This window comes from Physeter macrocephalus, unplaced genomic scaffold (genome assembly GCF_002837175.3).
Source record: "Physeter macrocephalus isolate SW-GA unplaced genomic scaffold, ASM283717v5 random_302, whole genome shotgun sequence".
In the NCBI taxonomy this organism is placed as follows: Eukaryota; Metazoa; Chordata; class Mammalia; order Artiodactyla; family Physeteridae; genus Physeter; species Physeter macrocephalus.
In genome coordinates, this window is record NW_021145583.1 from 39,668 (window position 1) to 63,595 (window position 23,928).

At 53.4% G+C, this 23,928-nt stretch overlaps 1 protein-coding gene across 1 annotated transcript in view; it reads right to left on the reverse strand.

Annotated features, from left to right (window-relative positions):
• CARD14 (caspase recruitment domain family member 14) overlaps positions 1 to 21,959 on the reverse strand; it is a 23,292-nt gene extending 1,333 nt beyond the window's left edge. The window contains 22 exon segments of the mRNA XM_028485028.2: positions 768 to 889; positions 2,881 to 3,054; positions 3,926 to 4,049; positions 4,764 to 4,819; positions 5,240 to 5,247; positions 5,867 to 6,104; positions 6,277 to 6,403; positions 7,842 to 7,900; positions 7,903 to 8,033; positions 8,225 to 8,285; positions 9,930 to 10,024; positions 10,116 to 10,252; positions 10,791 to 10,918; positions 11,779 to 11,831; positions 11,938 to 12,095; positions 12,605 to 12,830; positions 14,126 to 14,424; positions 17,398 to 17,723; positions 18,650 to 18,787; positions 20,038 to 20,069; positions 20,071 to 20,260; positions 21,713 to 21,959. Coding sequence (XP_028340829.1) covers positions 768 to 889; positions 2,881 to 3,054; positions 3,926 to 4,049; positions 4,764 to 4,819; positions 5,240 to 5,247; positions 5,867 to 6,104; positions 6,277 to 6,403; positions 7,842 to 7,900; positions 7,903 to 8,033; positions 8,225 to 8,285; positions 9,930 to 10,024; positions 10,116 to 10,252; positions 10,791 to 10,918; positions 11,779 to 11,831; positions 11,938 to 12,095; positions 12,605 to 12,830; positions 14,126 to 14,424; positions 17,398 to 17,723; positions 18,650 to 18,787; positions 20,038 to 20,069; positions 20,071 to 20,243 — 2,865 coding nt within the window. The 5' untranslated portion in view covers positions 20,244 to 20,260; positions 21,713 to 21,959.
• Positions 21,960 to 23,928: the final 1,969 nt, after the last annotated feature.

Below are 23,928 nucleotides of genomic sequence, written 5' to 3' on the forward strand. Positions count from 1 at the left end.
CAGCAGGCGGACTCTCAACCACTGCGCCACCAGGGAAGCCCAGCACAGTTTTAAGTTTCTATCCGTTTGATTTTTTGCCTGGGAAATCTAGAAATCATAGGCCATCGGGATTGAGGGAAACTGCGTGGAGCTCAAATCCTAGGAGTTGGATGGCTCCATCTACCTCTTTGGGGTTGTGAAGGATGGGGGGCCATTGTGCCTCTGACTCACAGCTGTTCCTGGCTGCTTTGTATCAACACAAAACTTTATAGTTCACAGTGAGCTACTTTTCATATTTGTTTGAGCCTTAAAACATGGAGTGTTGGGCTTCCCTGGTGGCGCAGTGGTTGAGAATCCGCCTGCCAATGCAGGGGACACGGGTTCGTGCCCCGGTCCGGGAAGATCCCACATGCCGCGGAGCGGCTGGGCCCGTGAGCCATGGCCGCTGAGCCTGTGTGGCCGGAGCCTGTGCTCCGCAACGGGAGAGGCCACAACAGTGAGAGGCCCGCGTAAACATGGAGTGTTATCTCCACTTTACTGATTTAGCAAATGTTTATTAACATCTCCTGCGTTGAGGAAACAGGCTCAGGGAAGTTTAAAGTCCCGCCCGAGGTCACGTGGACCCCCAAATGGCAGAAACGGGGTTTGGTCTTTCCGTGATGGAGCCAGAGACAAGCTGAGCACCAACCTGGGGTGTCCAGGGGCCCCTAGAGGTTGGCCCTTCCTGCCTTTTCCCACTGCTGTCCTCTGGAGATGGAGTTCCTCACAGCCCCCACCCCACCCCTTACCTTTCCCATGAGGGACTCGACTGCTCTGCAGGTAACACAGTAGCGACCACCAGACGCCTCCCTCTCCTGGATGATGTCCCCTCTCTGGCTGGAGGCATCATACTCCTCCTGGCTCAAGTATGCTGAAGGTGACAGTTGATGGGGATGTCACCCACCCAGCTGCTCCCCCAGGAGCCCATGCTGAACGCCCATGGGTCTGCCCCCACGGACCCCCACCAGCTCTGGGGCAAGTTCTTCCTAGGGTGTCCTCTTTATAAACCTGACCCTGCTCTTCCTGCTTGGAAGAGTCCATGCCCTGCACATTCACCCTAAACCATTGGACACAGCAGGTGCCTAGCCAGTGCCAGGATGTGGGTGGATGGATGGAAGGTTGGCTGGAGGGAAAGAAGGAAGGATGGACAAATGTAGATAAACCCTTCTCCCATCACTTTCCAAGCTCCGAACTTACATATGCAACTTCTTACACCCAGAAATCCCTTCAATCCCTTAAATCAGTGGTTCTCAACCAGGAGCAATTTTACCCCCAAGGTACACTTGGCAATGTCTGGAGACATTTCTGTCACAATTGCTGGGAAGGGGGTATGCTCCTGGCATCCCATGGGTTGAGGCCCAGGTATGTTGTTTATCTGTGATGCACAGGACAGCCCACAACAGAGGATGATCCAGCCCTAAATGTTGTGCCCAGGCTGAGAACTTCTGCCCTGTATAAACATGTTAAAACACACCCTGACTTTTCCCTTCTTCCTGAATAGCACCCAGTCTCCCAGGTGAGAACTGCACGTGCCCTCCTGCTAGCCTCCACCCTCCAAAGCATCACCAGATCCTTCAGACAGCTCTTGGGGCTGCCCTCTTCTCCCTACTGTAGCTTTGCTGTACCACCTCTGGCCCAGCCCCTAGCCAAGCCCTTCTTCAGTCCATCTTCTATTCTGCTTTGAAAACGGGCATTCAAAGATCAGGCCCGATCACGTCCCCTTGCCTACCACATAACATGGCATGTCTGGGCACCCGCCATGGTGCCGTCTGTGCCTCAGTGCCTTTGTACACTCCGCTCCCTCAGCCTGGACTTCCTGGTTCTGCTCACAAACTCCTGTCCTGTCTTGCCATCAGACTGCAGCCCCACTCCCGCCCTCTCCAAAGAATCCCTCTCTGGATCACTTGTGGAGCTAAGACGGGTCAGTCTGCCACGTCTTTAGGTTTCTGTCTCCAGAGGAGCAGAATAGACCCTGAGGGCCTCTTGGACTCTCTATCTCTAGCCCGCTGCACAGAGCCTAGCACACAGCAGGTGCTCACTGGAGGAACTGCATGGGCCACACTTGCTTCTCTCTGTCCCCTCTGTGAACTCCAGGGGAGAAGGACAGGGCCCTATTCACTCTCAGCTTGTAGCCTAACTCTCTAAGGCAGCCACCGACCAGTGATGGGTGGATGGAAGAAAGCCAAGGAGCTAACTCCTGCTCTCCACTCTCCAACCAGCTGAGCCACTCTTCCTGCTGAGCAGGGCCACTGGGACCCAAGATTCCCACTGGCCAGTCCATCTCCATGGCTCTACACTGAGTGGCTTTGGGCAGGTGGATGGAGCCCTTTGGTTGTATGACTCCGGTTAAGTACAAACCTATCTGCCAGCAGAGCTGCACTGGGTGGAATAACATACCCCTCAAATCCATGTTCATCTGAAGCCTCAGAACATGACCTTATTTGGAAATAAGGTCTTTGCAGATGTGGTTAGTTAAGATGAAGTCGCACTGGAGTAGGGTGGCCCTAAATCCCATGACTGGCTCCTTGTAAGAAAGTAACGTGAAGACAGAGGGACACACAGACAAGGAGGCAGAGATGGGAGTTATGCAGTCACAAGCCACCAGAGCAGGAAAAGGCAGGAAGGACTCCCCCCCGGAGCCTTTGGAGGAAGTGCAGCCTGCAAAGACATCTTGACTTCAGACTTCTGGCCTTCAGAACTGTGAGAGTACACATCTCTGCTGTCTTAAGCACCCCCCCTCCCAGTTTGTGGTCCTTTGTTTCGGCAGCCCCAGGACACTCCTCTGGTCGTGCCGCCCTCCTGAAAGCAGATACTTCTCCTTGCTACCTGATGGTCAGGTGGGACTCCCAGGAGACAGCGTACCTGCTGGGCATTTCTTTTACCCTTGGAGGAGGCACAGCTTCTCCATCAGGATCTTCCCGACCACGCTGGGCACGAAGAGCACGGGCCGGGGCCGGCTGGGCCTGTGGCCGTGCACCAGGGTGTAGGGCACCAGGGTGAAGTAGCTCTCGGCCCAGAAGCACACGGTGGAGGGGTCTGTGGGAGGAAGGAGCCGTGAGCGGGCCGGGCGCCAGGCTGCAGCAGCCCCCCACCCCCAGGAAGGCCTGTGTCTGTTTTGCTCGCCACTGCAGCCCTGGCACCTGCAGTAACACAGGGCACGCTGGGCTCCCACACGATGCACCATGCCCTCCACACCTGCCCTGGCTGATTCCTTTGTACCTGTTGATTAGATTCCCTGTGCTTCTCTAGGATCAGCTTCATAGGCTGCAGTTTAAAACCTTTTCCCTGTTTGGCTCACAGGGAGGATAGAGAAACCACGTTCATCCTTGCAAACGATCTGGAAGCTTCCTGTGTCTTCTCCCTCAGCCTCAAGGGACACGTGATCCCAGTCCTTCCCTCCCTCCCTGGTCCCTGATCTCCTCTCCCGGTCATTTAGGTTATATTAGGCACTCAAAACACTTTTCAAGCAGAAAATAAACTCAAAACAATTTACCTTTCTCTAAATTCACTTCTGCTTATCTCATTGCACAGTTTTACCTGCTCAGGGGTCTGTGCTGTGCCGGCCTCTGTCACGGTCTCATGCCCACACCAGTCACTCAGCAGTTGTCTGAGGGTCCACTGGTTTGTGCAGTGTTGGGCATTTGGAGAGTGTTCAGACTTTAATATTCTAAAAGGACTGCTGTCCAGATGACTGTACCAGTGGCTTCGGACGGTCTTATTGAGGCAGGTAACAGAAGTAGGAGCGTCAGTTAAAGGACATTAAAGGTGTGTAGCTCAGCTGCTCTCCAGAAGGGCAGGTAGACATCAGTTATGGTTCTTAAAGACAGATTCTGGCCTAGATGAGTGGCATCACCCTGACCCAGCTCACCAACCACAGCAGCCCCCGAAGACCCTCCACCAGCTCCACCCGCCTCACCTTCTACCTGGCTTGGGTCCGACTGGCCCCCGTCAAAGGATGACCACAGAGGGCCGGCCTTGGTTCTGTCCATATTGACGATGCGGACCAGCTTCTGGGCTCCCCCAGAAGGCTGCTGGACGAGGGAGAAGGGACGTCCCACAGGGCTGGGGGGCTGGCACCACCCCCCTGCCGGCAAATCCAGGGTGGTCCCTGGACTCCCAGGCTGTGCCTGCTGAACAGCCAGCAGGCCCAGGCCCCATGCCAGGGGGTAGGTGACAGAGGGTGGCAGGAGAGGGTCCTCAGGCTGAGCCCCCAGCCCCCTTCCCAAGCAGGGCATCCGTGGGAAGCAAGAGGGAAGAGTAGGGGCCCCAGCCTAGCCCGGCCACGATCCAGGGGGCTGCCCTAGCGCCTTGCTTAGGGACAGCTGAGTGCTCTATGTCAGGAGAACCCACCAGTGCCTGGTCTCAGTGGGGAATAAGGACGGGGGGCAGATGGTAGGCAAATGGGGTGATGGAGGGAGCAAGACGGAGAGAGCATACATGACGTATCTACATGCGGTAGAGGAGCTTGCAGGCTGGGTGGCACGCAGACCCAGGTGAAGGTTTGGAGGGCCCGGGGGAGAGACACGCCGGGTCACCTCCCTCAGGTTAGCAGCCTACACTCTCCACCTGGGACCCTCAGCCAGTACCCACCTGTCTTCCAGCCCACGCCAGGTGGGGCTGGGACCCTCTGGGTGGAAGGAGGGGTTGATTGGGCCCCTCCCTCCAGATGATGTGAGCTGGGGGAGAGAGGCAGGGCCCACCCGAGCAGGACCCTGCATCTAGAACCTGGGCTGACTGGTCCTCACCTTGCGGGCCATGATGCTCTGATGAGCCATGTCCTGGATGAGGGCGATGAGAACAGCTGCTGAGCCCTGCGCAGAGGAGGAAGGCCCCAGCCCAGCTGCAGGGAGGGCTGGACAGGAGAGGTGGGCCCCCTGCCCAGTGGTCTGGGAGACCCTCACTGCCCCCGCTGCGGTTCTCCACCCCAGCAGCCATGATAGTCCCCTGGGGTTTTAAAAACCTGCAGAGCCTCAGCCCACCCCCGGAGATGCTAACTGAATTGTCCCGAGGCGGGATCCGGGCGACACAGTGTGAGTGGGGTCGAGGCCACCGCTCCAGAACCTCGCTACTCCCAGTGTGGCCCGAGGACTTCAACCTGGCGTCACCCAGGGAGGGGGTTGGAAATGCAGAGTCTCAGGCCTCTCCCTGCACCTACTGAGTCTGATCTCCAGGTGACAGAATTTGCCATAAGGCTTGAGAGGAGCCGGACGAGACACCATGCTTTGTGCCCTACGGTTGATCTAGAGCATGGTTCTGAGCAGGGGTGCTGTTTCTCCCAGGGAGGATGACCAGCTGTCTCATTTGGCCCAGGACTGAGGGGTTCCCCAGGACATGGGACTTTTGTGCTAAAACCAAGGCTGTCCTGGACACGCCAGCATGATGAGTCACCTGTCCTCAGGGTGCACTGGCAATGTCTAGAGATTTTTGGTTGTCACAGCTAGGGGGGCAGGGCCACTACTGGCATCCAGCGGGTGGAGGTCAAGGTGCTGCTCAACATCCTACAGTGCCCAGGAGGGTCCCCCACGACAAACAGTGAGCCAGCCCCAAATGTCAATAGTGCTGAGCATGAGGAACTGGTCCCAAATACTCTAGAATGCCCTAGGACTGAGGCCCATCCCGTTTCACAGAGAAATCCCATCCAAGCAGTGAACCTGGTGGGTAGCACGCTGGGGATTCCACTTCTTTGAGGTGCCCCACCCTGTATCCCTGGGCAGGAGAGGGAGCCTCAGGAAGGCTGTTTCTCCTGGGCAGGAGGGGGCCTCCTCACTAAGTGAGGCCAGGCAATGTCCCCCCCCGGGGAGCTCCCCGGGCCCTCTCTGGGGTGTGGGAGCCCACAACAGCTGCTCACTGTGCATAGTTGGGGATGGTGCCCTGTTCGGTGCCCTTGGTGCTGTAGGGGCCAACACGGTGGGCGTGCCAGCAGCTGCCGCCCTGGAACAGGGTGTCTGTGACGTGCAGGATGTCGTGGCAGTGCACCTGCAGCTCTCCCTCTGCCTGCCTCTCCAGGGCAAGGTTGACCCGGATGTAGAAGGAGTCCCCTGATGTGGCCACTATGGCCTTTAGGTCCTGGACCAGCTTCTTATAACCTGATCAAAGAGGACATGAGGACAGGTAAGTCCAGGGCTGTGATCCCCCAAGAGAACAGTTCTGCCTGGGGGGCCTCTGCAGACTTGGGGCTCAGCCTGGCTCTGCAGTGGGCTGGGAGCACTGGTATCGGTGGCCTCTGGGGGAGGTAGGACAGGACAGGGGAGTGTGTACCCTCCATGTTGGCCTTCACAGACAGACAGCAGAAGCCGTTCGCCCTCTGGAGAAGTCTGACGGCCAGATCCAGGGTCATGCCCTCCAGGACAGCCTTGGACAAGGGCTCTGTTGCCTCGTAATCCACCTGAGGGCAAATCATGAGGGTCACCTCTGTTGACCCGGGTTCTGCAGCTGTGATCTGAGTGCAGGTGTGTGCCCTGCAGGAGACCACTCCTTCCCAGACACCCACCCACACCCATCAGAGCCCTGTGTTGGGACATCTTGGTGCAGCGCCTCCTGGTTACACACATTCCTGCCCCGGATCATGTACTGAGATCGCCACTGGGCACTGAGTGTCTGCTCTCCAACATGATCCATTCTAGAGCATTCTGGAGCACAGTCCTCAGCTTGGGACTATTGACACTTGGTGCTGTCCTGGGCCCTGCAGGATGTTTTGTGGCATCTCTGGCCTCCACCCTCCAGATGCCAGGGCACCCCTCGCGCCACCCCTTCCCCAGCTGTGAAATCGACAGGGCTCTCATCCATTCATTTACTCCCAGTGTTGTTTTGGTTTAGGAGAGTAGATATTTTTATAATGAGAAAAAAAAATGAGATATGTTTTTAACGCTATTAGAACTGAATTGGCCCCATTTGGATATCAGGACTGTCTCATAAAGGGGATCCGTTGCTTTAACCACAACATGAGCTGATAACTGAGAATCTCATGAGGACTGTTAGAAGTGTGACGAAGGGCTTTCATATTGGGTGGACTGATGCTTACGTCAGGAGCTCTGTGTGTGATCGTTCGAGACACATGAGAACTCAGCTCAGCACACAGACAGTGAGAGAGAAGCCATGGGGTCCGAGGGAGTCCTGACTGAGTGCTCAGCCCCTCCCTCTCCCTCTCAGCGCTTGCCTTCACTCCCTACACCCCCCTACCCTGGGAGGAATGGGTGACACCTGTTTCAAGAATTTCTTGCTATTCTTAAAGGGCCTGATGTTTAATAATTCTGCTTTTAGGCTACATCAAAGTCACCTCCCTGCCCATATGTTCACTTAGTAATAATTCAGTTGTACATTTATGTTTTTTGCAGTTTAATGAATATTTTACAGTAAAAAAAATTTTTAGATGCCCCCAATGGTTAAAATGGTGAATTTTATTATGTGTATTTTAACACATATGCACAAAGTAACGATAAGATCATTACAGTAAAAAAAAAAAAAAAAAAGCCCCACATCAGAATCTTATGTAGCCTTTATCAGAAGATCCCTGGGTCAAGACTGCCACATCCCCAAAGCCCTCTCAACGGGTGCATAGTCCAGACTACAAGAGCTCACAGGCTCACCCTCCAGAGTTCAAGGTGTCAAGGTGGAGAAGGGTGCCGGGTTTTGATGAGAATCACCAGGACTCTCCTCTAAACAAGTGTGACACTCTGCTTTACGTCAGCCCAAGAAGGAGTGCGGGCCTATCCAATGATACATCTTTGTCAAGTTGAATCTGTGGCTTCCTGGGTTACCTGCCCCTCCCACTGACCCCACCCCAAGAGGATCCTGGGGGCTCGAGGGGTTGGTGCCACACTCACCATCACAATCTGGGTGCCGGGGCACAAGGCCATCTCGTCTGCCGCGGAGCCCGGGGTGACCGATGAATGTAGATGCCCGTGAGGTTCCCGCCAATAACGCTTATCTGCTCCAGCAGCACGGCCCCCTGGAAGGCCAGCACCGTGACCTGGCTCAGGATCTTGCGGGCTGGCCTCCGCCTCACCGGGACACTGCTGCAGAAAGGGAGGGGACAGAGCTCATGCATCCTAGAGCAAGAGGTCGGGCCAGGCCATCTCCCCATCTGCCCCCTCTAGTCCCATCGCTCTGGAATTCTCCTTCCCCGGCCTCAGAAAGGCTGATAGTGAGGACACAGTCCTCACTCTGCTCTGCCACCTGCTGGCCCTGGTCCCCGCCCTCTGCTCACCTGGCGGAGAGGTGGAGGCCCCCAGGAGACAGCTGCAGGCTGTTCTCGGACTCAGGGAGGTCTAGGAGGAAGCCACGGGCTTAGGCCTCGAGCCAGCCTACCCCTCAAGGTCACCCCCCTTCTGAAGGAGCTTTGGCTCACCCGTGCAACCTCAGTGCCGCCACCACAGGCACCCCCTACCTGTTCTGTCTTTTGCTGAGGCTGAACCTTCTCTTGCCCCTCCCTTCCTTGATGCATAGAACCTTGATTCACCTCCCCTAAAATAGGAGTAGCTGGTGGAGAGCTGCATCTACCAGAGTTTAACCTACATTGTGTCCTTCTGCGATCTTTGAATGAGTTGCTAGCATTTTACAAGATAGGGAATCTGGAATCTGGATTTCTGGCTTCACTTGAGAAATCAAATCTGGCATATCCCTGGGTGTGTATTTCTGTGTGGCAGCCTTCGCCGGCACTGGCCATCGGCTGCCTCCTGTCTCCCCAGGCCACGCTGCTGACCAGATGGCCATAGCAGGCCTCTGAGTGGGCAATCTCCTAGGACTAGATGTCCCCAGAGTCTCTCCAAGGCCTGTATTTTATATGTGTCCTGTGAGGTTGATGGCACACCGCCCCCAGCCCAGGTGAGGCTGCCCTTCTCACCTCCCGAGCCGCTCACAAGAACCAGAGAACCAACAGAGAGCTAAGAGTTGCCGGCTGCAGGCAGCCTGTGCCCAGCTCACAGGCAAACAGCCACTTGTGGTTACATTCAAAGCCAAGTGAAATTATACACTCCTGATGTATTTGAGGTCAATTCCACTGAAGTTATATGAACCAGGACATTATGCAGAATAATGACAAAAGGAAAAAAAAAAAAAAGAGCAATGACTCTTCCTTTCGTGCTCTTACATCCCGGTTGGTTATACCTGGGGTGGATCCTCTCAGTTGATCACCGTTATAAATAAAAACGGCAATGAATTTGCAAAAGGCAAGGTTTCTGGTCATGTGACCCACAGAAAGCCTGGGGCCGTCTGTCCTAAAGGTGCCGCTAGGCAGAACAGCATGGGGTATTCGCGCACCTTGGTGGCCGTAGGATGAAATCTAGAGGGTGCTAAGCACCTACTGTGTGCAAGGCCCAAGGCTGGAGGCAGATGTGCAGTGGTGGCAAAGTAAGGAGGCTGCCCGTGAGGGGTCTGTGCCTTGAGAAGGAGGGAGGACCAGTTAAGTGACAAATATGAGGAATAAGCCACAGGAGAAATGGGAATGTCTCAGGTGCCAACACCCAGGAGAAATGTTCCTAACAGGTGCCTTGGCCAGGAACAGTGAGGATGGAAGCCTGTTGCCGTCTGATATCGCTGGGAGGCCCAAGTGTCCATGGGTCGGAGCAGGGAGGGACAGAGAGACGAGGTGTGTGTCTGGAGCTGTCTGAACATTTATGCCGAGCTGGATGTGGAGGTGAATGCAACTCCCTTAGCCTCCAGGTGAAAACAAAAGGACGCCCAGTAAGCACGGCACATCTGGACACTGGTTTGAACTGCCAGGTAGTCTGGATTTTCCCAGAGGCCCAGGGCAGGGCAGTAGTCAAGTTCACTCCTCTCTGCCCATCGCCTGGACAGAAACTGGGGTGTCTCATCTGCCTCCCTGAAGACCCCTGTCTTCACTTCCCCACCTGGCTCTGCCAGCCCAGCCCAGGGGTGGTGGGGTGGCTGCAGAGGTTGGGGGGTATGCTCACCTGCCCTGTCTACAATCTCATAGTCCAAATCTGCATCACCCTTCTTAGCACCCAGGGAGCCTCCCTGGTCCACCTCCAGGGTTTTGGGGCAGCCACTGAAAAGAATAAGAAGAAGATGGAAGCCAATGTCCCAGTGAGCTGCCAGGGATCTGGAGTCATCCGATCCCTTTACCAGCCCCTCTCTACCTGAAAGACAAGGGGTCTTCCCAGAAGTCCTCTGTGGCCCGCTTGTACAGGGACTGCTGGCTGGGAGGCACAGGGCTGCTGGAGTGGAAGCTATCCACCAGCTCGCGGCTGGATGTGGCGCTCAGGTCAGACCAGAGCTGAGAATGGAGGAGGACGGGGCAGAAGTCACCACGGGGCTCTCACGGGAACCCCCGGGACACCTCTCCTGCTGCCGTACTGTGTAAAAGAGTATAATGATGATAAACCACAGCCCCCCACTGACAGGGCAGAGGAGGCAAGAGGGAAGGGAGGGAGGAGCAAAGAGCCGGGCCACATTAATTGAGCACCTAATATGTGCTGGGCACTCTATTACCTACTTTCTATATTTTATATTGCTTAGTTCTTACAATAAATCTATATGGTGGGTAGCGTTGTCCCACTTTACATATAAAGCAACTGAGCCCCAGAGAGGCCAAATTACTGGCTAGTGAGGGTCACATGCTGACGGGGTGTATACATGCAAGATGCAGAGTGTGGCATTGGAGGATGCAGGTGAAATGTGTAGATGCAGGTGTAGCCCCTTGGTTCACTTAATAAGCATTTCTGTAGCATCTACTATGTGCCAGACCCTCTTCTGTCCCGATAGACGAGTGTGCACCTGGTCTGGCCCCAGCAGTGGCAGAGGCACTGGCATACCTCAGAGGAACTGCCGTCGCTGTCATCCCACGGGCAGAGGGCAAACATGCACACCAGCCACTGCTTCCTCTTCGGACAGGGCTCCCTGGCTCCCGCCTCCTGCTTGGGCTGCCAAAGACCCAGACAGGCTGGTTAATTCAGGGAACGTCCTTTGGCTGCTCTTGGGGTTTCTACCAAGTCCCAACACCTGTCTCCAGCCTCCCGAGTGGTTTCCTTTCATTGGCTTCAAGGCAAAACATTTATGTCCCCTCCTCCCAGCCTGGGACACCCAGCACTGTGGGAGCTGGCCTCCAAGGGGACATGCAGCAACTGGCTTGGTGACTGCATTTTATTCCTTTTGGATAATATCTGTTATTCTTTCCTGGTTATACAAATAATACATACTATATGTATAATATATCTAAACATACTGCACAAAGAATATTGGTGGGGAGGAACAGGCTGATTAGAGAAGAAAATAAAATTGATCCGTCCTCCCACACTCAGAAATAGAACAGCTAGCAGTTTGCTATCTGTCCATCAGTCTTTTTTCAATACATATGTATATTTTTTGAACATGTTTGATGTGGTAAGTGGGTAGGAAGGAAGGGCTAGGGCTCCTGCCTAGGGAGGGGAGGGTCTGGTTGTGCCACACCCAGGTCCCAGGGCACCTCTGAAGAGTCTCGCCCACCCACCAGGGTGCCTTGGAGCTGGAGCTGCTGGCAAGACCATAATTAGAGGTTTTACAGTAATTTTAGTTCTTTGAGAACATAGCTCCCTCCGTGTCTATCACTCAGCTCTCAGATAGTTGATTTTCAAGCATCCCAGGAAGGCATCGTCCACCAGAGCAAGTGGCTGCCTGCACAGCGTCATACGCTGCTTTCTTTCTTCATCAAACACCACACGTTACAGACTCCAGAACCTTCCACTAAGCTACCCCTTCTATGACGTGCATAGTATTACCATAAAAGGAAATGCAGAAGGAGACTCAGCCTGCCCAGCTGGGTACCTTCAACCTCTGACCACACGGTCTGCTCATGGGAGCCAGCGTGGTGGATGGAGCTGAATCCGGTGGTGCCAGCAGGGCCTGTGCGGCCGGCTGGGTCCCACCCGGAGCACACCCTGCATCCCCCCCTCACCGCCCCACCCTCGGGTGGGGAGAGCTCACCCTGGCAGCGACTCGGCCGGCACTTGTAGCCGCTGGACCTGCTGGCGCAGTTCGCAGACCTGGTCTGTCAGCTCAAACACCTTCCTGCGGAGTGCGTCCTTCTCTGCCAGGTTCTGAGAAATCTCCATCTGGGATCCATCCCTTGCTGAGTAGGCCTGTGAGCCGAGATAGAACGGATCGACGCCCAGAGAATAAAGAGGCTGTGCCGCCAACCACGCAGAAGTCCAGCTAGAGAAAGCCCCCCCATTTCTGGCCCGCGGTTATCCTGGACTTCCCCGGTGCGCACCATACAGCTCATTCTGCAGCTTACCACCATTTACCGTTCACGTAAATGTGTGTAGTTTCAGTAACACCCAATAGGTGGGGTGCACACAAACACCCCCTGTTAGAAATGAAAGGAGGGAGGACGCTGTACAGCAGGCATGGCAGGAGATGACAGTCGAGGGGAGTCAAGAAACTTCCCAGGGACCAGGAGAGAGACCCCGAGTCTGGAACCTGCTGCCATCGAGGGCGGGTGACCCGGCTGGCCAGCCCTCGGCCACACCCAGAGGGGCGGGGCCTTCCCGAGCCTGCCGACCTCCCGAGACTCCTCAGGCGCAGCACCTTCTGTTCTCGGAGCCCCTCGGCGTGGCACCCAGGCCGGCCCCTTGCCTCTCCCGGGTATCTGGTCCCGCTCCTTCTGCAGCTCGACCTCTTGGCTCTGCAGGACGTTCATCTTCTCCGTGTAGATTTCGCAGTCCACCTTGGTTTGCTGGAACTGGAGCAGGGTCTGCTCCTTCTCTTCCCAGTGCTGGACAGAGGGGGACAAACATGGCCCATGAAGGTCAGCGGCTGTGAGGGTGGGGCTGAGGATGGGTGGTGGGGGAGCCTCGGGGAGAGGGAGGGAGGTGGCTCTAGAGGGGAAATAAGGTGAATTCACGCTCATTTCTTAAGTGCTGGATTCCAGGTGCATCTACAGAGTTGCTGTGTTGATTATATTTTAATTTGGTCATCAAAATATGCATGGGTGCTGCATGTCTATTTGTGTTTTGTTTATTCCATGTCCCAAAATGCATAAATATTTTCCCTCTACCTGCCTCATTCTCTTCCACAGTCTCCTTTCTCTCATCCTCCCCTTGCCTTTTATAGCAACTAAAGAAATCCCTGGCTCTCACCCTGGGGCCCCTATGCACTTGAAATCACTCTGTGTTTTAATCACTTGTTTGCCTGCCATGTTTTCTCCCCACCCCACAAAGTAGACGTGACCTCTAGTCTTTGACTGTGAGTTGGTGCCCAATCTAGTTTTGACAAAAGAATCAACGAACAGGCCCATGCATTTGTTAGGCAAAGCTGGTTTTAAGCTCAGTGTGGATTAAAGAATCTGCTTCCTCTCCCAGGCAGCCCGGCTCCTAAACACGGCCCAGAATGGTCACCGGAGGCAGGAAGCTTCAAGGATGGTGTGTGGACGGATTTAGCCTTATTACTGCACATCAGGCAGGAAAAAAGGCCAGGTCAGCAATCAAAATGGAGAGCATGCATTTCAGCTCCAAGTGTGCATGGCTAGGAAACAAAGTACAGGAAGCTGAAAGCCTCTGAGGGGAGCATAGCACCTCCACCGTTTCGGCAGCTTCAGGCTGCTCCTTCAGCAAAGCCACTAGCAGAGCTTCCAGGAGGGGGAACACCAACGGGTGGGTCATTCCGTCCTCATGCTCACTTTTATGAGTGATGGCACAGTTCAGGCCACGGGGCGGCGGTGCCAGGCGGCGGCCTGCCCCACACCCCATGAACGTCTATTGAAGGACTAGTTCAAAAAATAGATATTGATTGATTGAAAGGGATTGGAGAGGAGAGGCAGAGGGCTTGCATAATTCCAGGGCTTTGGCGTCACTAACTTCTCTGCATCCTACCATTCCCCACTCCCTCGTGCCTGCGTGGGCAGGACGGCAGAATATTTTGCAGGCAGAAACGTTGCCCTGCTCCCACAACCTTCAGCTAATCCCATCATTTATAATCAGCCTCATCTATTCCAAACAACAGGGCAGCAGCAAACCTGCTGAGTAAGACTTTCGAATATGTGTGCAACAGCTATCAATTCTGCTAACATTTGGGGGCTGGAAAGAGCAGGAAGGAGGGATGTGAGAAGGAGCCGTGGAGATGAGTCACTAGGTTTCATCTCACCCAGGTCTTAGCCACACCTCAATAGAACCACTTGTCAGAAATCCCACAGTCTGGAGGCCACAGGCCAAGGTCAAGGACACTCCCCGCTGGCCACCAGGGAAGGAAGCTGAACCTTGGGAGGACCAGGGCAGGAAGCTGACCCTTGGAGGCACCAGGACCCACCAGGCTGAAGGTCAGGGAGCGGAGCCTCTCCTTCTCCTCCTTCAGGCGGCTCAGCTCCTCATCTCCAGGCTCCAGCTCATTCGTCATCTTCAGGGACCGCTCTCGAAATTCCCGCTCACAGGAAGAAGACATCTTCTCTCGCTGCAGCTCTTACTTCATCAGATACAGCTGCCAGGATGGAGACCAAGGGGGAGAATGTAACTGCTGTTTCTCCACTAGACCAAGAGCCAGCTGTGGTTCTCAACCTTTCTCCTTAACGATGATGCTGTTCATACTCAAAGAGGTTCCTCTCCGGAGATTTCAAAATCCATTAAAGGATTTTACCTAATGAATAGTTCCAGTCTCTGTGGGACGGGAAAGGCATTTTAGCTTTATTTTATAGCTGAGGTGTAGGGGTTAAATCACTGGGCTGGGGTCCCCAGGGACAGAACAAGGAGCCCTGGCCACCAGCTCTTGGATCTGACAGCCAGCACAGCCAGGAATGAATGTCCAGTAAGCCTCCTCCAGCATGGCCCTGCTTCTCTGCCTTTCCATATTCTGCTAAACATGTCAGATGAAGGGAAATTGGATTCATGAAAATCAGTAAGTAAAAAAGAGGAAAGTCAAGTCAAATAGAGCAGAGATGCCTGGGAATACAGGACCTGGTCTATTCAGACACACTTGAACTCTGTGTGCTAGTATGAGCCGCCTCCCACCCAGTGGGCTGCATGTCCAGGGCTATGAGCTCTGTAAATGACCTGGCCAGGTCCTGCTGGCCTCAGTCCTGCTGGGCAGTGGTCCAAGAGAAACTTGCACCTCGAGCTGATGGGCCTGGCCTCTCCCCATCTCGGGTGTGGTGTCCCTGGGAAGAGGGGAGTATCCCTGTAAGACAAACCCAGGAGGTCTGGATGTCAGGGTGGAGTTCAGCACTCACTCCAGAGTTGGGGTCAAGTGGAGAAGGAAGAACCTTTGGGCTTGGACTTTTTCCCTCTGACATCTAGTTAGCAAACTTTCCATGAGCAATTACCAAGTTCCTGCTATGGGCTAATAACTAGGTTAGGCATATTATATTCTCCAGATTCAAAAAGTAAAATTAAATCATTAAGATCTGGAAGGAGGAGACCTAAAACTGAAAGTAAACCAAACAAATGAACCTAATTATATTTCAAGCTAATACCGTAACCACATGAAGGGAGAGAGAGAAGGGGGTGAGGCAGAGGCAGAGAAAGAGAAGATGGAGGGCAGCCACAATAACTTACGAACACAGTATTTAACTACAGACCTTCAGCCTTGGGCAGGGTTGGGTGGTGGCAGGGAGAGAATTACAAATCCTAGTCTAGTCCATTGTACTGGTACGGGCAAAGCAATTCTGAATCTATTTCAGATGTACTACAGGACTGAGCAAGAGAGGAATGTGTTAAAGTGGGAGCTAGCATTCTCACTGAGGAAAGGGCACACAGTATGGAGTGGGGCACAGCAAGAAGAAACCCTGGGGGATCTACTGGAATCAGAGGTTTGGGCGTGAACTCATGATTTCTAAAACATGTGCATGTACGTGTATATGCATACTTGTGTGCATATGTGCCTATGCATAGTTGTATGTGTATGTATACTTGTATATCTATGTGCACGTTTCCTAGCCCTGTCCACTGAAAGGGCCGAGAAGCAAAGAAACCCCAGTAGCAATGAGCACACTGGATCTTGGTCTCTAAAAGGAACTGGGGCTCCTTGGAGAAATGGCTGACCCTGGAGCTGAGGCAGGGTGGGTACGAGATGATCCTGGAATATCTTGTGATGATGCAGAGAAAGTCAGTGCTAAGAAAACATGGGGGCATGTCCCAGGACACAGAGCAGATTGATGGGGCTCCCACAGCCAACTCTAGGACACTTTGAGCACCAAACTCGCTTAGGACAACAATATGTTATAGATCACCGGAAATAGGAATCCACATGTCTATGCCAATAACAGATGCATAAGTGGGGAAAAGGAAAGGCTCCTTCTCACAGCCAGGATGCCGAGGGTAAACTGGTCACTGGAGAAAGCACTGGAGATGGGGCTCATCATTCTGCAGCCACTAGAGTAAAGACACGCTCGAGCAAGAATCCCCGGTGAGGCTAAGTCCAGAGGGGAGTGTCGACAAGGAGCAGGGGTGCTTGCTGGCCTCAAAACGCCTCCCCTGACCCCCGGATTGCTTACTAGCTGCAGGGAGTAATAGTGTGACTGGCAATTTTGGTACAATACCTGATCCTGATCTGGATCCTGGACTGGAGGGAAAATGCCATCAAGGATGTAATTTAGGTCAACTGATAAAACTGGAACATGTACAGTAGTTTAGATTAAAGGATTGTATCAATGTAATTTTATGAAGTTGATAACTGTACTACAGTTATATAAGAGAATATCTTATTTTTAGGAAATAGTCTCTGAAATGTTTAGGGGTAAAGGGCCATGATGTAAGCAACTCAAGTGGTTCAGGAAAAGGTGTGTGTATGTGTGGAGAGAGAGAGACAGAGAGAGAGAGCACAAGTGATAAAGTAAGGGTATGTGGGAGTCCTTTGTATTTTTCTGTGTATGTTTTTGGGCAAATTAGAAATTCTTTCTAAATAAAGTTTAAAAAACTAAAATCAAACAGTGCCATAGTTAAAAGCAAAAGCAAATGCCAAAATGACAAGGAATGAATATCCTCCATAAAGAACTCTTGTAGGTCCATAAGAAGATGATTATCCCCAACAGAAAAATGAGTGAAAGACTGCTGGGGTCTAAGGGGGCCTAAATAACAACACTCCTGTTCTCCCACCTGAATCCAGGACCAGCTGAGAAAGACAAAGGAGGGGCCGATAGAGGTCCACTGTCCCCATGGTTACTGACACTGCCAGAGGGGAGTGGGGCCTGGGTGGGTCCACCACTCCTAGAATAGCCAGATGGGCCCCCAGACATAGGCAGGCGGGGTCCCCATGGTGGGCACTTCGCAGAGCAGGCAGGGCAGGCTCGAGGCCACATAGCCTATGCAAGGGGGCCCTGGTGGAGGAGAAAGGTCAGCTTCCTGCAGGGGCGTCACAGGGACTGGGGGTGGGAGTTCCAGGAGATGGACTAGCGAGTGCAGAGGCACAGGGTGGGGAGCAGCAGGTCAGGACGGGCACCCCGAGCGGCATCCCCGATACCTCCTCTTGCAGGCCGTGGCAGCGCGTGGTGGCCAGATCCTCCTCCTGCGGCGCGTTGCTGTAGTGCAGTGAGAGACTCAGCATCTCATCCTTCGGTTTCAGCACCTCGTGGAAGCGGGCGCTGACCTCGCGCTTCACGCGGCCGCGGTCGGCCTCCAGCTGGCGCAAGCCCTCGGCACGGGCCTCGGCCTGGCCCAGGTGCCCCTGCAGCTGCTGGCGCTGCCGCAGCAGGGCCTCCTTCTGCCCCTTTTCCCGGCTCAGCTCCTCCTGCAGGCTGCCGATGGCCCCGGCCAGGCACTCGGTCAGCATGGACGTCTCCATGAGCCCTGCGGGACGGGGCAGTGGGCCCAGGGGCTCCTCATCTGCCAGGGTCTTGCTTCCTGTGCCCAGAGTCTTAAGCAGGATCCCCCCACCCTAATCTGTGGGTCGCCTTAAACACTTCCAGGGTCAACAGGACTGAATATTTTGGTGAAATGAAGCGTGACAGGCGATTTTGGTGCAAGGACTACCCATTCTTGGCTTCCCTGTGGGACCCTGCTGTTCAGACCCAACCTCCCTCCAGTCAGCTGAGCCGTGCTCGACGCTCATTCTCATGTCATCCTAAGGCAAACATAGCGAAGAGTCTGTATAACAGAACTCTGAATCACATAAATATGGGCTGTGACGGCAAACAGGCAGAAATGTTTTCTTAGCCACAGTTTTGAGTGCTGTTGCCTGCTCCTTTGAATACCTAAATCTTTCAACAGCTCCTCCAGAGAAGCCTAAAATTACTGAATTAACAAACATGGCCTTATCTCCCACCCAGCCGGTGTAAACCTTTACTCAGCAGCTCCTCTCCTTTCCCGCTCTGGCGGCCCCTCCTGAAAGCCAGAGCCAGGTGGGACAGGGTGGGACCGGGGTCCCCTCCACCTCAAGCACCAAGCAAAGGTTTTCTAGGAAATGACACACTTCCTCTTTGCCTGCACCTCTCAAATGCAGATTCCATGACCTGTGAGGTTCTTCTCTTGGTGTTGGATAGTTAGGGACAAACCTTTTCTTTTAGAACCCAAGGTCATGGGCTCTGCCTACCCACCCCCACTATGGTTAGTGTGTGTGTAGGGGGTCTCCTCACCCCCAGAGTGCGGGGTTGGGGGGGTGCGGAGCACAGGGACAGGAATGTCAGCTTGAAGGGAGCAGGGAAATGTCTGGAACGGCCTGCAGTCAAGGCGGGACACCCCCTCACCCCGGGTTACATCAAAGACCCAGCTCTCACCACTGAAGTTTGTGAAGTCCACGCTGGGCTGTAGCCCAGTGACCAGGGTGTAGATGTCAAGGTTGTGGAATTTCAGGCTCTCCAGGAAGGCGATGGCCCTGTTCTTCCCTCGAGTCTTCAGCAAATCCAGCAAGTGCCCTTTGGAGAGAGAACAGTCTTAGCTGACCAGGTGCTAGGCGGGCTTCCATGAGGGGAGCAGGGTGCAGGAAGGGGCATCCTTGCACATCTAGGAATCAGGAGGTCAAAGCAGTTTTCCAGGGCCCCCGGGGTGGGGTCCTCACCGCTCCCTTTATTCCCATGATGGTGGGCAGTCTCGAGAAGGGCCAGGCTGATATTTATTGAGGAACTGCTACAATGCAAGTGCTAAGGGTTGGGAATAAAAGACTCAGGAGGATGATCTTTGCTCTGAAGACGTCCCAGGTTTGTTGGTGGACACATGCAGACACGTGTATACAAAGCAGGTGGGAGGAAAGAAGCAAATAGCAGTGGCCCAGCGCCCGGGTCCCAGAGAAACCTGGGCCTTCCCAGCCCACCCAGATCTCATCACTCTCAGCTTGAATTAGTAGCTTGAATTCCTTTCTCCTTTAATGGTCATAAGGCAAGAGGCACAAGTAGTGTCATATTGATAGCTACCACTTACTGCCTGCTTTCCATGGCCCAGGCTTTGAGATGAGTATCTGATAAATTATAACCCATTCAATTCTCCTAACAACTTTATTTGATGAAACTATTAGCTTCCCTGTTTTTGAATGAATAAACACAGCTAATCAGACAATCAGAATCAGCTCCAAAGACATCTAGAGTGGGTTGAGTCATGGGTCCCAAAGCTATGTCCACTAGGAACCTACCAATGGGACCTTTTTTGGAAAAGGCTTTGCAGATGTAATTAAGGTAAGGATCTCAAGATGAGATCCTCCTGGGTTATCCAGGTGGGCCCTAAATCCAATCACAAGTGTCCTTATAAGAGACAGAAGAGGAGAAGATGCAAAGAAGAAGGCCACGTGAAAATAGAGGCAGAGATTGGAGTGATGTGGCCACAAACCAAGGATGCTGGGACCACCAGAAGCAGAAAGAGGCCAGAAATTTTCTCCCCTAGAGCCTTCAGAGGGAGCACAGCCCTGCTGACACCTTGATTTCAGACTTTTGGCCTCCAAACTGTGAGAGAAGACATTTCTGCTGTTTTAAGCCACCTGGTTTGTGATCATTCATTGTGGCAGCTCTGGGACACTCATACAGTCCCCATGACTGGACCTCGGGTCCCCTTGGTGTTGTTCCTTAAAGGCCTGCACTCCCTGCCCTCACACGGGCCTTCCCGGTGCAACCTGCACTGAGCTGGCTCTGCAGAAAGGGCCTGCTGGGGCCACGGTGCCTGGGAGGCAGGTCCTCACCAACTCTCATGGCCGTGTTTGTGAACCTGGGGCAGCACCTCCTCCTCGTCCAGCTGGTCCTGCACCTTAGCCTGGCGCAGGTAGGGGGTGAGGCGGCTGGGGCAGATGCTGCGCACGATCCTGCCGCGGTGGTCCTCCATCATCTCCCACAGCATCTCCTCGTCCAGGGCGGCCAGCGAGGAGTCCGTGCGGCACAGTTCTGCCATGGCTGGGCCTGAGCACCCTGGATGGGAAGGGCAGCCATGGAGGGCTGGGATCAGGGACACACCTTCCTGTACAGAGGACCTTTCCATCCAAATCCTCTTCCCCACATCACCAGTAGGGAGGAAATGACCAATTCGGAGAGGACATGACACCTGATCCGGCCCTAGTGTCCCGTGACCAGCAAGAGGACACTATCAATTCTTATTGTTGATATCAAGTCGATTCCTCTACCTGGGGCAGAGCAAGAAGAACTGGGTTTCTTTTGGATTCAGGAGACTGGATTTGCCTTTAAAACTCAGGAAGCTGCCCCTGGCCTGGGGAATTGGTTTACCGAATGAGGGTGACATTAAAAACCAGATGGATCTAGAATGTGCATTCTTAACAGGTGTGACAGAGCTTCCAAGGGGTAAAAAATGGATTCTTGAGCAAAAATTCTTACTCCTCTATGTATAAAGCACAGACGTGCATAAACAGACACACAGTGTACCTGTGATGTTAATATCTTATGAAAGGGTGATTAGGGAGGGGGTAGGCACAATCATGTCTAAGATACAAGACCTTCTGTTAAGAGGACCTCAGGGGGCCCCTGCCCAGCCTGCCAGCCACAGAACACACCCCACACCCCCGGCTTTGTAATGAGCCACCTCCACAACTTTGCCCCGCCTGAGCCCCTCTTCCCTCCAGCCCTGGCACAAGGTCATTAGCCCACTGATCCATCTACATAACCCTAAGATGCTTTTAACCTGTAGCCTGTTTCAAGCATACTAAAAAAGTCCTACAAATGATACAAAATATCCATGTACCTGCCATGCAGATTCAACCCATCTTAACACTTTGCACCTGGCCTCCTTTTTAAGGAAGTGCAGTTCGTGACAGCCCAGTCCTGTTGTCTCCTGGTCCTGCCCCTCTCTCTCTGCCCACAGGTAACTGCTGGGCCACGTGCTGCATATGAGCGTGTCTAAAACAATGCAGGGCACCTCAGCATGATTCTTTGTGCCAACAGGAACCGCATAAACAGTGTGGTGCTGGGCAGGGCCCTACACTCTGCCCGTTTTTGAGGTTTAGCAAATGGATACGTGCAGCTTGAGATATTTTTTAACTGAGTACTGGATTCAATTATACTAAGAAACCATAGTTGGTGCTCCTGTGGGCAGGCATTAGGTCATTTCGCCTTTTTCTCCAACACATTGCCGCAGTGACCGTCCTTGTGCATTATCTCGGGCACAGCTGGGAGCATTTCTCTCAGACTCGTGAATTCCTATGATTTGGTTCTTTTCATCTGGAATGACAAGCTGGACTGGCTGGAGTCAAATACCTCTTGAAGAGGTCTGTACACGAAAAATGCTTGAAAACCAGAGCAAATCAACCCTTGTAAACTAAGAAAAAGAGGAGATGGTTGTTGGAGGGTCCTGTCCCCATGAACAGCCCCCCACAATCCACACGAGGGGCCCAGTCTTTAGCAAGGACTCACCAAAACTGCTCACATTCGTTTTTTCAGGCACTCCTTGCAGTGGGATGCGGTCCGTGTTCTCTCCGAGGCCAGGTGTGGTGCCGGCAGGAGGGCACTGGACGGGAAGAGCCCGAAAACCAGTGCTAAGAGGATCTCATATCTATTTCAAGCCATGTGACTTGTACCAAAACTCAAAGATTGGGCACCAAAGACTAATGCAAGAGGGAAAAAAAAAAAGCAAACTCTGATCCAGGTAATAATTCGACAGATCTTTGACCCCTACCGTTTTCTCAGTAACTATAAAAGCTTCCTTGGGGCTTGGAAGCAGGTTTCTAGAAGGAAACTGAACTTTAAACCCTGGAATACCAAGGAGAGTGGGCAGGTGCAATAGCTACCCAGTGTGTCTTGGTTACCATGCGGCCAGATTCACTGACCCCCTTCCCCTAAGTCTTGTACTCAGAGAGATGGATCTGCTGGCAGGGGTGTGGGTGGGAAAGGGCCCAGGGGTCTCACTGGCTGAGGGAGGAGGGGGAGCAAGCTGAGGACAGGAGTTCTGTCCTTAGCGGTTCATTCCTGGCTTCTTCAGGGAACAGTCGATGGATGCTCATGAATCAGGGCTTTATAGGCTGAATTGTGTCCCCTTAAAAGATATGCTGAAGTCCTCACCCCCAGTACCTGTGAATGTGACTTTATTTGCAAATAGGATCATTGCAGATGTGATCAAGATAAGGTCATTAGGGTGGGGCCTTGAATCCCATATGACTAGTGACCTTATAAGAAGAGAAGAGACCCAGGGACAGACACACAGGGAGAAGCCATGTGACAACCGAGTCAGAGATCGAAGCAATGCTCATAGAAGCCAAGGGACGCCAAGGATTGCCAGCAACACCCAAAGCTCGGAGAAATGCATGGAACAGATTCTCCCCTACACCTTCAGAGGGAGACTGGACCTGCTGGCACCTGGATTTTGGATTTCTAGCTTTCAGAACTGAGGGCAAATAAATTTCTGTTGTGGTAATGTATTATGTCAGCCCTGGGAAACTAATACATAGGGGCAAAGGGGATTTGGAAACTTGCCCAAGTCCTGGAGTGCCCACCCACGTCCAAGCTGTCAACCACACACTTGAATGGAAGGCTCTCAAGTTCCTGGGATCTCTACCCAGTAGATGTTTGCATCACTGGCGTGTGGCCCTCCAAACCAGGATGACCTTCCACCTTGCATCAGGACCAGCTATACAATCCACAGAGCCCAATACAAAGTGAAAATATGGGTCCCTTGTTTAAAAACTATCCAGAATTTCTAGACAGTGACAGCAGAGCATGAAACCAAGTGCGGGGCCCTGGGGACAGGTTACACCTATGAAGCTGGCCCTGCTTTGCATGATCAAGTGGTCTCCAGGCCCCCACTATGTAATTTATGCCTAAATCCCTGTCTTGACCAAGTGATTCTTTTGTGATGATCATTGCCCTTCTGTGAGGTTCTCTTTTAAATACCCCTGGGGGAATAAACATTCACTCCTGGCACCTAGGTGTGAGTGGGCTTGTCAAGAGGTGAAGGGCCAAATGGGACCCACTTTCTCCATGGCTGCCAGGCTGGTGGCTTGGGGGCCAGGACAGGATTCTAACTGGTCAACCTACATAGCAGAGGATTTTAACTGGTCAACCACCCAAGGACGCTGGACAGAGGATCAACTCCAGGAGCAGCCCTTCCAAGCCCCGTCCGGCCCTGCCTGGTGAAGGCCATGGTCTTTGCTTTCTCAGGCCCTGCCTGTCCTTCTGGAAACCGGTGGGGCAGCAATAAGACCTCAGGTGCCCAGCCCCAGTGCATGGCCAAGGAGGCCGGGCCTGCCGGCACCTGATGGCCCAGCGCCCCCAGCCAAGATCCATCCCCTGCCCAGGAGGCCCTGAGTGGAGCTGAGTGCTTTTGCCCTTGGGCAGCTTTGCATTCCCTCCTGGCCTCCTCTGTTCCATCCCTACGCTCCCTCATCCCAGCATCCTGTTCCCCTCAGCTGATCCCATGACCCCCAGGAATGCGTTGCCACATGTGCCGAGGCGTCTAGGGGTTCCACTTGCGCCTTCTCAGATGACAACCTCGTGAGTGCAGCCACTCCTGCCACATCCAGCTCAAAGGTTCTGGGTCAGATTCTACACATAGAACCAGTCCAAATGGGAAAGGTGCTGAATGAAGCAGACTCACAGAGTCTCTCTTCCCCAGTGGCTCGCAAAATGAGCCAAAA